General features: G+C 56.6%; 1 protein-coding gene across 1 annotated transcript; it reads right to left on the bottom strand.

Moving 5' to 3' along the window:
* Nucleotides 1-429: 429 nt before the first annotated feature.
* BEAN1 (brain expressed associated with NEDD4 1) lies at nt 430-10,288 on the bottom strand. Its single transcript, XM_021705625.1, has 4 exons — nt 10,156-10,288; nt 8,515-8,778; nt 1,693-1,843; nt 430-775 (listed from the first exon to the last, which is right to left on the bottom strand). The coding sequence occupies exons 1-4, from the start codon at nt 10,286-10,288 to the stop codon at nt 430-432; spliced, it is 894 nt and encodes a 297-aa protein (XP_021561300.1).
* Nucleotides 10,289-11,583: the final 1,295 nt, after the last annotated feature.

Genomic DNA, 11,583 nt, shown 5'->3' with positions numbered 1-11,583 from the left:
TGTGTGCACGTGGGAGTGCTGTGTGTGCACATCTGTGTGTAGGTGTACAAATTGTGTGTGCACGTGGGAGTGCTGTGTGCACATCTGTGTGTGTAGGTGTACAAATTGTGTGTGTATGTGTGCACGTGGGAGTGCTGTGTGTGCACATTGTGCAGGTGTACACGTTTGTGTGCGCACATGGGAGTGCTGTGTGCGTATCTGTGTGTACGTGTACAAAGTGTGTGTGTATGTGCGTACGTGGGAGTGCTGTGTGTGCATAGCTGTGTGTGTACGTGTACAAAGTGTACGTGTGTGTGCACGTGGGAGTGCTGCGTGTGTGTATCTGTGTGTGCGCGCGCATGCCCTTGTGAGCCTGTGTGTGTGTGTGTGTGTGTGCACGCCCTTGTGGCTCAGCCCGAGGGACCGGCAGGACCTGGCTGGCTGGGTCACTCACAGAATCCTCTCTGGACCAGAGGCCGGGGCCCGGGTTGGGGTGGGTGAGCCCTGGGAGCTCCTTGGCCCTGGTTCTGGTCCCGGCAGCGGCAGCAGACCCGATGGGGGGCTGACCCCACACACAGCCTCATAAGGGGGCAGGGTATCCATGGAGACGGTGCGGAGGCCACCGTGGCCCAGGATCCTCTGTGCCTGCTGGGGTTGGCCGGGGCTGGGGCCGTGGCCGTGGCCCGCATTCATGGCGCCATCCAGCATGGGGTACGAGTCGGTCAGCGAGTAGGGCGGCGGTGCATCAGTGGGGACGTACAGCTGAGTGGCCCCTGGCCCCACACACTCCTCGTAACTGCAAGAGAAGAGGCTCTCTCAGGGCTCGGTGGAACCTGGCCTCAGGGGTCGCTGTGGAGGCCTTTCCCAAGGGCTGGGGGCATGCTGGCGCTAATGAGACCCCTCACCTCCCCCCAGGAAAGGCACCCCAGAACCACTGTGACTGGGTTCTGGTCCCGACAGCCCCTGTGCCGTCACTGAGCGGCGGGCCTCACATAGCTCAGAGCAGTGGCCGCGGCTGATGGAGAGGCTCCACAGCTCGCCCTGAGTGTGGGCGGTGCCAGGGGCAGCAACCTCGGGCCATCTGACACCCCTTGGTCTCAAGTCACCAAAGTGGCCCTTTCAGGCTTACGAAGGGGACCCTGGGGCTCCTTGGAAACCCGTAGCTACAGGCCAAAAGAGCACCTGCTGCCCCCCCAGGGGGTAAGGGGTACAGGGTGACAGGAGTGGGGCCAGAGGGGGTCTCCCGGTAGGGCAGCGATGGAGGCCCTGACCTCCCTTCTATTTCCAACTACTAACCCGTGGGTCATCTGCCTGAGGGTGCCAGGGAGAACCCACAGGCCCCCCCCAGAGAAGAATTCCCAATGGGACCGGGCCACCTGACGGCCATGAGTGCAGTTTGGACACAGTGAGGCCTGACCCAGTGCATGGGGTTTGGGTTTTGGGGGTACATACTAAGAAGCTGGGGCCTGGACCCTCCACCCCACCCCCTGACCCCAGCCCGAGGGAGCTGAGCTTTTCCTTCTCCAGTGACATCTGTTGCATCATGCCCTGTGTCACCGGGACCTGCTTGGTCAGGAGATGGCCACGCCCAGAGATTTTCTGCATTCACCCCATTTGGGGGAGATGTTGCTATTTCCCAACCGGGGGTGGGGGAGTGGGTTCACAGCCAGCGCCCCTCCCGCTCATGCCCTCCTCCCCTCGAAGCCTCCTTACCCTGGTGGAGAATCGGGGTACATCTCTCGAAGCACTGTGGCGTCCACATCCCCATCAGAACTGAGATCCAAGGGTGGGGACCAGTCCTCGGCGGGGCTGCAGGTGTAGCGTATCCTGTGGCTCGAGCGGCTGTACGTGTGCCCGTCGGACACTGCAGGGGACAGACATTCAGCCTGGGGTTTAGACCAGAAGCAGGGAGCGCCCAACATGTCTACCTGAGGCCACTGAGAACCTGTCTTCTCCAACTCACCGTCTGGTCCCTCACCAAGCCCAGCTGCCTGTCATTCTCTCGGAGCTAGCCGCAGAATGTGAGCAGCACTGCTGCGCTGCGCAGGCTTCTCAGAGAGAAAGCAGAGCTGGCTCTGCCCTGGTGGGGCTCCCAGGGTGGTGAGCAGCCTGTCCTGGGGACAGCCCGGTTCTGAGCAGTGAGTCATGAGATCTGAGAGATGCAGTACTGGCCCTATGGGAATAGTGATGAGCTGACCCAGCCTGGAGGTCAGGGAGGCCTTCCTGGAGGAGGGGCTCTTAAAGCTGAGTCTAAGCTAGGAATTACCCAAGAGAAGAGGGACAGGCCGGGCAGAAGGAACAGAACAGCTTGAACCAAGGAAGGGCATTAGAAAGAAGAATGTGGTGTGAAAAGGAAGCTTTGAAAATGTAGAGAAGGGCTGGGGCATGAAAACTGGGGAGTCAGGGAATGAGGGCTGCAGAGGTCTCTGGGGTCAGGCCTCCCTACTCCCTGTGCCCAACCATACATTATTCCCTTAGTTATCCCAGGAGAAAAGGCACTTCTGTAATGAATTCTGGTTATTCCGTGTACTGTATTCTCCTCTGTTTTGTTTGTATGTTTACCATATATTAGCACATTAAAGGCTCTGAGAAGTCCTGCAGCTGAGAATTACATTTGACTGCGCTTATGCGTATTTGACCACAGAATCTTTTCTTAGATCTAGTAACACTGCTTAGGAGATGCTGATAGAGCACATTCATTCTACAAGTGTGGTTCAGAGGGGTCAGTGACTTGCTGAAGGCCACACAACAAATTATTGGTAGGCCCAGAGGGCAGCTGGATATCCTGGCTCCTCACTCTATAAAGCTCTCCACCTCCCAGTTTCTGACAGTTCTAGTAGAGGCTACTGGACAGATGGCTGAGTCATGAGATCTCCCCACCCAGGATGGGCGGGCAGCCAGCTCCTCCCCTCAGAGATCAGGACTCAACATCAGGGGTGGGGCTTACCGGTCTGGGGTGGGGCTCATGACCCTTCTTTGAGGTCAGCAGCACTGTCCATCCCCATTCTACATTCTACAAGCTGAGGCTCAGGGTCACAGAGTTGGAATTCATGCACAATCGGTATAACCGTAAAGACTGTTCTTTCCACTCCCCCTAATCTCTTTTCCCCACTCCTGATACAACAGTGAGTAGAAAAATCTGGATGTGAAACTCTAACTGCAGGTATAATCCCAGGGTTATCTATGGACATCGAGACAGCTCTCAGAAGAAAATATTCCAGACACGTTAATAGTGGCTCTGTCTTGATGACAGGATCATGACCCTTATTTTCTTCTTTATATTTTCTGTATTTTAAAGGTCTTCCACGGTGAACACATATTACTTTTCTACTAGGAAAAAGGTACCCAATAACGCATGCTATAAAAAAGAGCTGAAATGAGATTTGTTTCCCTTTAGGGTACCAGCTGAAGGGTGAGGATGTCTGGAAGAACTTGAAGAAGAAACTCAGGAAAGAAGAAAGCATGAAATAGGGTGAGTACAGAAGTGGGATGTGGGCCTCTGGGCTCCGGTGCTGGGGGGCGCCCATCCACCATGCAGGAGGCTGTGGCTTGTCTCAACCTTGGGAAAGCTAAGGCTGTGTCCTGGACCGGTGGGGTGGGGGGGACGTCTGAGAGCTGACAGAGCTGAGCCACACTGTCGTTCCCCTCTCTGCTTGGGCTGCTTTCCTGGGACTTCCCAGAGGCTGAGCAGCTTAGGGAAACTGAGGCTGCCCTGAGGCACTCACCTAGCTCAGACCCCAATCCTGAGTTGACCCAGCTCAGTCCAGGCAGAGCTCCTGAGGAACAGATGGAAAGACTCTCCCAGCTCCTCATTTCAACTCCCCCCAATTCCTTTCTTATGCCCTCTCCTTTCCCGACTTCCCAGTCAGCACAGACCCTGATGGTCCAGGCCTCTGGAAGCCCCTCCAGCCACCTCATGGGGAGTGAGACCTCCCTATCCCCTTCTTTACCCAAATCAAGAAACACCTCAGCTCATGATTTAACCCCTTGATAAGCCCGGGAGTGGGGAGAAGGAGTTTGCGTCCACGGAGATCTACCGTGCTCTAGCCTGGTGACCACATTCTCCCTCACACCTGTGAGAGGCACTGTGGCCGCCTCCTACTCTCAGATGTGGAGACTGAGAGGAGGGGCCGCTTGCTCTAAAGCCCCAGCAAGTAAGACGACACCAGATCTGTCTCCTAAAGCGAAAGATCTTTCCATCTTCTAGAAATAGAATTTCATTCATTCATTCATTCATTCATTCATTCATTCATTCATTCATTCTTAAACATTTATTGGCTCCTCTCTGTGTGCCTGGCTAGACTGCAGAAGGGCTCTGTGGGCAGGCGGAGGAGGGCCAACTCTGTCCTGAGGGCAATGGGGAGCCACTGAAGGGTGTTGAGCAGAGGATGGAAGTGTTCCCAGGTCAGTCACTTTGGTTGCCTTGTGGAGAATGCCTGGCAGCTGCCAGGTAGGTGCTGGCAAGGGGCGGTGGCCAGTGTCACCGATGTGGCCCTGGCTCAGGTTTTCTCGGGGGAGAAAGAATGAAAAGAGTGAACGTGTATTGAGCACGCACCCAGAAGCCAGGTACTGTGCTAATTTAGTCCTCACAGTAACTTTAGGGGTGGGTCCCTGGGTACCCATTGTGCAGGTGACTCCCCTGAGGTACAGGGTGGTTAGACAACTTTTCCTGGGTCGTACAGTAAGACGTGGAAGATGAAGGCCGTTTTGGACACCTGGTTCTGCGGGGCCTGTGAGACCTCAAGGAGAGATGCCTGGGGGATCCCTGGCCGAGGGTGATAGACAGTGCCTGAAACTGGCGGGTGGCTGAGATGGAGCCGGGAGCGGGTGTAGAGAGAGGACCTGGGGCCAAGGGTTGGGTTCTGAGGGACCTTGATATTCCTCTCCTCAGAGACTAGGAATCTACAAAGAAGTCTGAGAAGGAGCCGGCTGAGCAGTAGGAGAGACCAGGAGAGCCTTAGTCAGTGAAGCCAGGGGAAGGGGCTGTCTGGAGGACAGAAGGTTCCCCAGTGCCACCCAGCAGGAGCTTGTCGGCGCTCTGCTGCTTTGTCCTCCCCACAGCTATGCACGGTGTGCTTCCCTTCTCCTCCCTGGCCTCCTTCTGAGGCTCCTGGCACCTCCGTGCACCCTCCAGGAGGCGGGAGGAAGCTGGGGGGGAGTCAGTGCCTCTGGGCTCCCCACTGAGGCCCCAAGGAGGTGCCAAGGCAAGAGCTGAGAACATAAGTGGGGCAGGGAGGTGGGAGCCCCCCAAATGGGTACCCCTGGGGACAGGGATGCAGGGCTGCCACCAGTCAGCACGGGGCAGCAAAGGCCTGATGCCAGGCGTGGCCTGGCTCTGACCTGCTGTCACCCCACTGACTCCAGAGATCAGGGCCAGGGCCTCGCTCGTGTGGCATTGGCCCTGCGGCCTCCAGGCCCATCTCTCTCCTCCAGGCCAAGGTCGGCCTCTCAAACCTCAGCTTAGGGTTTACTGTGGGTCCCTCTCCCATGCTCTAAGTACCAGGCTCAGGCCTGGGAACTTTCAGGCTGTTCAACAAGGTGCTTTGGTTTCCCAGTCTTTAAATGGGCTAGGGGCACCTGGCTGGCTCTTGATCTTGGGGATGTGAGTTCGAACCCCGCGTTGAATGTAGAGATGACTTAAAAAAAATAAAATACTAAAAAAATAAAATGGGCGAACACAGCCTTTGCATTGAGGAGTAAATGGGGTGGTTCCTTCCCTGGACCGCAGAGCATCTTCTCTGGGTGAGATCCTGTGCTGGGCTATGGGCCCCACTGGCTGAGAGCTACACACAGGCTCTGCTTTCCCTGATGCAACCCAGCTGTCCCATGACAGGGGCACTGGTAGAAGTGTGGGTAAATGCCAAGCAAGTACAGGGAAGGGCGATTCAACCCTGCCTGGGCGGGATGAGGTGGCATTTGAACTGGGCCTGGAAAGACAAGTAGGCTTTTGTCAGTTGGGGGACGTATTAGGAATGGCATTGTGGGCCTAGGAAGAGCATGTGCAAAGGTGTGGAGGTGGGGAGGAGTGTGAAGGAGGTGCTTGGGGACAAGCTGGAGGAGGGCAGGCAAGAGTTGGGCCCTGGGAGGCGGGCAGGCTGGCCGTGCTGGGCCTGACCAGCGGCGCCTTATGGTGCGGGAAGGGGGGGGGCGGGGGCGGGGAGGTGTGGGGTGGAGAGGGGGGCCCAGGCTCCTTATTGGGGGTGGGCATTCCCCAGGCAGGAGCCTCGCATTCCTCAAAGGTCAGGCAGGTGCTGCAAGCATAGGAACAAGCCAGGCCGGGTCTGGGCAGTGCTCCTGGCCGTCTTCTTGGGGAGTCCTCCGCCTCTGGGGACACTAGAGGGGACTGGGCTGGGTGGGCTTTCAGCACCTGCCTGATTCGTGCTGACTCTTCTCTTTAGCTTCCCTTGTTGGGCACTGAGGGCGACCCACTGACCGGCTGCACCCTTCTTCCATCGAGGCCACTTGTCCCCTGCCATGTGATGTCCCTCTGTGTCTTGTTCAGAGGGCCAGCTTCCTGCTCTCCTGCTTCTCCTAACTACATTGCCAGAGGAGCAACATCGGGTGTGCCGGGCCCCTAGGTCTTGAGTGCGTCTGCCGGACGGGGCCCTGGGCGCGTGGGGCGCCCCTGCTGCTGTTCGCCCGCACCTTCAGCCCCTCAGGGGTGTGAGCACCAGTCCCTCTGAGGCAGTGCTGTGCAGTGGGGAGACTGCAGGAACCCAGGTCGGGCCACCTGGGCTCAAATCTGGGGTCCGCCTGGCTGGGTGACCCCAGGAAGGTTCAGCACCCGCTACAGTCTGAGTGTTTGTGTCCCCCTGCCCCCCAATTCATATAGTGAAATCTGACCCCCGCCCAGGTGCTGCTAGTACGAGGTGGGGCCTTTGGGAGATGATTAGGTCATGAGGGTGGAGCCCTCATAATGGGGGTCAGTGCCCTCACAAAAGAGACCCTAGAGAGCTAGCTCGTTCCTTCTACTGTGTGAGGACACAGCGAGAAGGATGCAGGCCCTCACCAAGGCACCAAATCTGCAGGGGCCTTGATCTTGGGAGTCCCCAGCCTCCGGAACGGAGAAATAAATTCTCTTGTTTACAAGCCACTCCGTTTCTGGTATGTTTGTTATAGCAGCCTGAGCGCCCCAACCTCAACTTGCTTATCTGTAAATTGGGAAGGTAATAAAAAGTAGTCCGACCTCCAGGATCATGGTAAGGATTAAATGAGATTATGTGTGAAAAGTGCCCGGCACATAGTGACCCCCCGACTGCCCCATTCCTCCCTGCCTCAGCTCCCCGGCTGCAGCTGTGGGGAGCCGTAATTGCTAAAAGATGACCCCTTCCTCACCCAGTTAACTCTGGAACGGGGAAGGAAGTGGCACAAAGCTGCTGGTTGATCAGGGCATGTTGGGAGGGGGCTGTGGATTTCAGGCCTCCTGAGGTCCAGGCGGATGAGATCCAACCTAACCAGTTTTTGCGTTTTTCTTTTCTTTCCTTCTCTCAAGCTCTGCTTATCCTGGAGAGGAAAGACTCCCAGGCCTTGCCATGGCTCTGGAGCCTCCAGATGGCTTCACCTTCAGTGTGATGGTGGCCTCTGGGCCTATGCAGCCCCCCAACTCTGGGCAGAGGCCCCATCAGGCCTCAGGGCAGGCTTTTTCCTGCTCTTGACAACCATTCAGAAATTGAATGAATTGAGCTCCTTCTTGCTGCTTTTGGATAACGGGCCCCTTCTAAGTGTAAGACAGAGTCAGGTGGCTGCATTCTGTAAAAAGTTCAGGCCTTCTGGCCAGATGGACACTTCCGGGACTGGCTGGCCCAAGAATTAGCCACCACCCCTGCGTAAGGGAGATTCTCCTAATTGGGAAACTCCCCAATCAGTTGTGTGTGCACTTTGCAGGCTCTCTGGGGGTAAATTCATTCACTCATCATTCATCCCGTCATTTATCCATCCACTTACTCATATACCCACCCCACCCCCCACCTGTCCATCCCTCCACCTTCCTATCTATCCATCTTTCCGTCCAGCCAGCCAGCCAGCCATCCCATCGACCCATGTGCTCGCACATCCCACCCAATCCACGCCTGTATCCACCCCCTCCAGCCATTCATGCTCTCTTCATGTGTCCTTCTGTCCACCCGTTTCGCCATTCGTCTCCCATGCCACCCACTCAGCCATCTTCCCCTTCAGCCACTGGTCTGTCCACTCATTCACCCCGCCCTGTCCCCCCACCTCTCCATCCCCTCATCCCCCTACCCAGCTGTCCTCCCATCCCGCTCACCCATCCCTGTCTCCCTCCGTCCCTGCATCCAGGCTCCAGCTGGACCAGACCCACACTGCCAAGGCTGGGGAGTAGCACCACACCCTCCCTTTGACCTCTGGCGTCCCCCTTGGCGGACTACTGGACCTCCCGAGCCCGAGAGCATTCCGGTGAGTGCCTCCGGTCTCTTCCTGACCCCCCGCCCCCCCCCATGACAGGGCTGCCGCCTCCCGCACGTCTCCTGGGTGGCAGTCACGGGAGGCCGGGCCCCGGGGCAGATGGCAACTCACAGTAGCCTTGCTCGTACTCTCGATGGTGACGGCGGCGGTGGCGGTGGTGGTGGTGATGGTGGCGGCGGTGGCGGTGGCGGTGACGCTGGAGCCGGGCCTGCCGGTCCCTGCGGATACTGCCCACGATGATGGTGATGCAGGAGAGGATGATGACCACACCTATGACTGCGCTTGCCACCAGTACGGGAGACACGAGCAGGTGGCTGTGCTCTGAGCTCTCTGAGAACGTGGGGTAGAAATAGCTGGTGCGGTTGTACCGAGCTACTGCGGACAGAGAGACAGAGGACACTGGCTCGGGGCTTCCTCCTCCAGCCCTGCTGCCCTGTCACTGATCTGTCCCTACATAAATGGAGGAGAGTCTGGGTTCAGCCCCAGGGACTGGGTCCTGCCTACCTGTGCGAGGTAGGTAGGTAGCAAAGCAGTGCTTTGCTCTCCTGCCTCAGGAGCCTCCGCTACTGGGGCTTGACCTCCCCTCCTCTCCTCTCCAGCTCCGGCCCGAGAGCTCAACTAACTCCCAGATAGGAAAAGAGAAACTCAGAGAGGGCAAGGGGCTTACCCAAGGTCACACAGCAAATCACTGGCTGAGCTGAGGCTTGAGCTGAAGACTCAGGACTAGACAGGGACTCTACTCTGCCAAGACTTGAGGTTGGAAGGTCAACTTTACCAAGATCTTGGAAAGGGGTGGGTGATGGACCCAGGAGGGGGGGTGTCAAAGTATGAGGACCAACTCTGTTGGCCTCCGACACTGGCTTTCTGCCTTGGGGTGAAACCTGCCCAGGGAGGTTCCAGGGAAATCAAATGGTAACTGACCCAGACATGTCAAGGGGTTGGATCAGAGCAGAGAAGGCTTCCCAGAGTGGCTATACTAATATTAAAAAAAATACAGACTTTAAAACAAAAAATGTCATTAGAGATATAAGGGACATTTTATAATGACAAAAGGGGCACTCCATCAGGAAGTTGTAACAATTACAAACCTATATGCACCTAAGAACACAGCCCTAAGATGCAGGGAGCAAAGGCTGATGCACTGAAGGGAGAGACCAACCATGTGGCAGTAACAGTTCAAGACTTCAGGACCCCACTTAGAACAAGGTACGGAATTCGGTTTCATGTCTGCTTTTGACCGGTTGTGACTGCTCGAGTTTTTGAGGAAGTGCCAGCTTCTTATTTTTATTCCCTTGGCTGTCAGCTAGCTGCCCTAAGCCTAAGTTGTCCATTTTTCCTCAAGACCCACAGATGAAAGGTGGCAAAGGGGCGCTCCTCCTTGTCTCTCTCTGAGGCAAAAGAGATCTGTTTAAATTGTCCAATCTGACCTCAGTTTAGGAGGACTCGAGTCCTTGGCTGTGGACATGAAGCGCGCCTGCCACTCTTTCCTCGACTGAGACCAGTGGCAGACGTTACTAAGTGACATTGGTCCTCACGGTGATTCCTCCTGGTCAGGAAATGGAGCTTTTGGCCCCACTCGTCTAGTGTGACCACAGCGCCCCGTGCTTCTACTCTGGAGCCAGTAGCCAGGGCTTTGGCTGGGATTGGAGCTGAGCCATGGTCACCTGCTACCAGATTCTCTCTAGTAAAGTCCAGGCTAGCCAGCTGTCCAACCGATGTCACCCTTTTCCTCCTCACCAGGTGGCCTCTCACTTTGGAAGTCAAGGGCAGAGCTGGGGCGTGTCAGGGACATCAGCTCTCCTCGGAGAAGGCAGGAGTGTGGAGGGGTCCACACGGCCATCAGGGCTCCGGACTGTCCCGTTCGGTGTGTCCCCGCTGCTGCCATGGCTTGGGTCACACCGGTCACCCATGACTCAAGGCAGACGTGCTCCCGGAGAGCTGGCCCCTCCAGGCTGCAGGTGCCCAGCATGGACACCTAGAGCTGGATGTGAGGGTGCGTGCCTGTTCTGCTCGGTATGAGGTGCCGGCCCCTCAGGGTCACCTTGAAGAAGCCCCGGCGTCCGCCGCGTCGGCCACAGACGAGAGCCTCGCCCCCGGCAGTGCCCGTCTCATTACCAGCTGGGCTCAGGGATGGCCTCACCCGTGCCTGCAGATGGAGCCCGTGGGCGCCGGCGTCCACCTGATGGCCGGTTGAGGGATTAATCTTCCAGGCACTGCGACCGGCAGAGGTAGGTGCTGCTTTAAATTATGAGGGAAACTTGTAATTTCTAAACGCGGGGCCAGATACATACGACGGCAGAGAAACAACACGATGACAGCCCTCCTTCCCACCCCTCTGCCTCCCTGTCCCCCTACACCAGCTGCGGCAAGGACAGAGGACAAAGCAAGCTTTGCCTCTATCCTGGACTTTCTTCCCAAGCTGCTTCTACAAAGGTGCCCATGGTCAAGAGGAAATTGTGCCCAAAGTACCAGCTCTTCCCTGCGAGGCCGCCCTCCCTCCACAGAGCAGCCTGAGTAGCTACCATCTCTGGGACACCTACTGTGTGTCCCACTCCATGCTTAGTACTCCTCACACACTTAGTTCTCATGATGGCCTGAGATGGGATGCCCAATTTAACAGGTGGAGAAACTGAGCCCCAGACAGGTTAAGTAACTTGCCCAAGGTCACATAGCCCACAGAGAGGGAGCCGGGTCAGTGGCAGCCTCAGGCCCATGCTCTTAGCCAAGCTGCTATTCTGTGGCTACCAGGCGCTAGGCTCTGGGAGCTCATGTGGTTTTTTTGGGTTTTTTTTTTTTTTTTTTGGATCTTGATAAATTAAAACGTTCCTATCTCTAAAACGATGCTTGGCTCCTTCTGGATCACTTTATTGTAGTCAAAGCAGGCCATGACCTACCGCTTATGCAGGGTGGAGCGTATCAACAGCTGAACATTGCTGATAAGACACCAGGATTCCAGAGAAGGGAGCCCGCGTGTGTCAGGAAGAGAGAGATCGTGGCAAGTAGGTATTCAGGGCTGAGGGGCAAACAGTCCAGGGCTGGGGGAGGGGACCCCTCTTCTGTGTATCTTCCATCTCTGCATCTGTTCCAGAGATGTGGTTGGGACTGTGGGGAGGGGCCCTAGGGCAATTTCTCCACTGAGGCGCAATGTGAATACTAAGGTAGCTCTCACGGAGCATTTAC

This window comes from Neomonachus schauinslandi, chromosome 16 (genome assembly GCF_002201575.2).
Source record: "Neomonachus schauinslandi chromosome 16, ASM220157v2, whole genome shotgun sequence".
NCBI classification, from domain to species: domain Eukaryota; kingdom Metazoa; phylum Chordata; class Mammalia; order Carnivora; family Phocidae; genus Neomonachus; species Neomonachus schauinslandi.
The sequence above is the reverse complement of the archived record's forward strand: the minus strand, read 5'-3'. Positions and strand labels throughout refer to the sequence as shown.

Bases quoted from the DNA above. Each gene is read 5' to 3' on its own strand.
- BEAN1 (XM_021705625.1), bottom strand. From the start codon at position 10,288: ATGGCAGCAGCGGGGACACACCGAACGGGACAGTCCGGAGCCCTGATG. The intron at 1,844-8,514 runs GTGAGTTGCCAT...TGTCCCCTGCAG, and splicing joins AGAGTACGAGCAAGGCTACT to TGTCCGACGGGCACACGTAC. The intron at 776-1,692 runs GTAAGGAGGCTT...CTTCTCTTGCAG, and splicing joins TACCCCGATTCTCCACCAGG to TTACGAGGAGTGTGTGGGGC.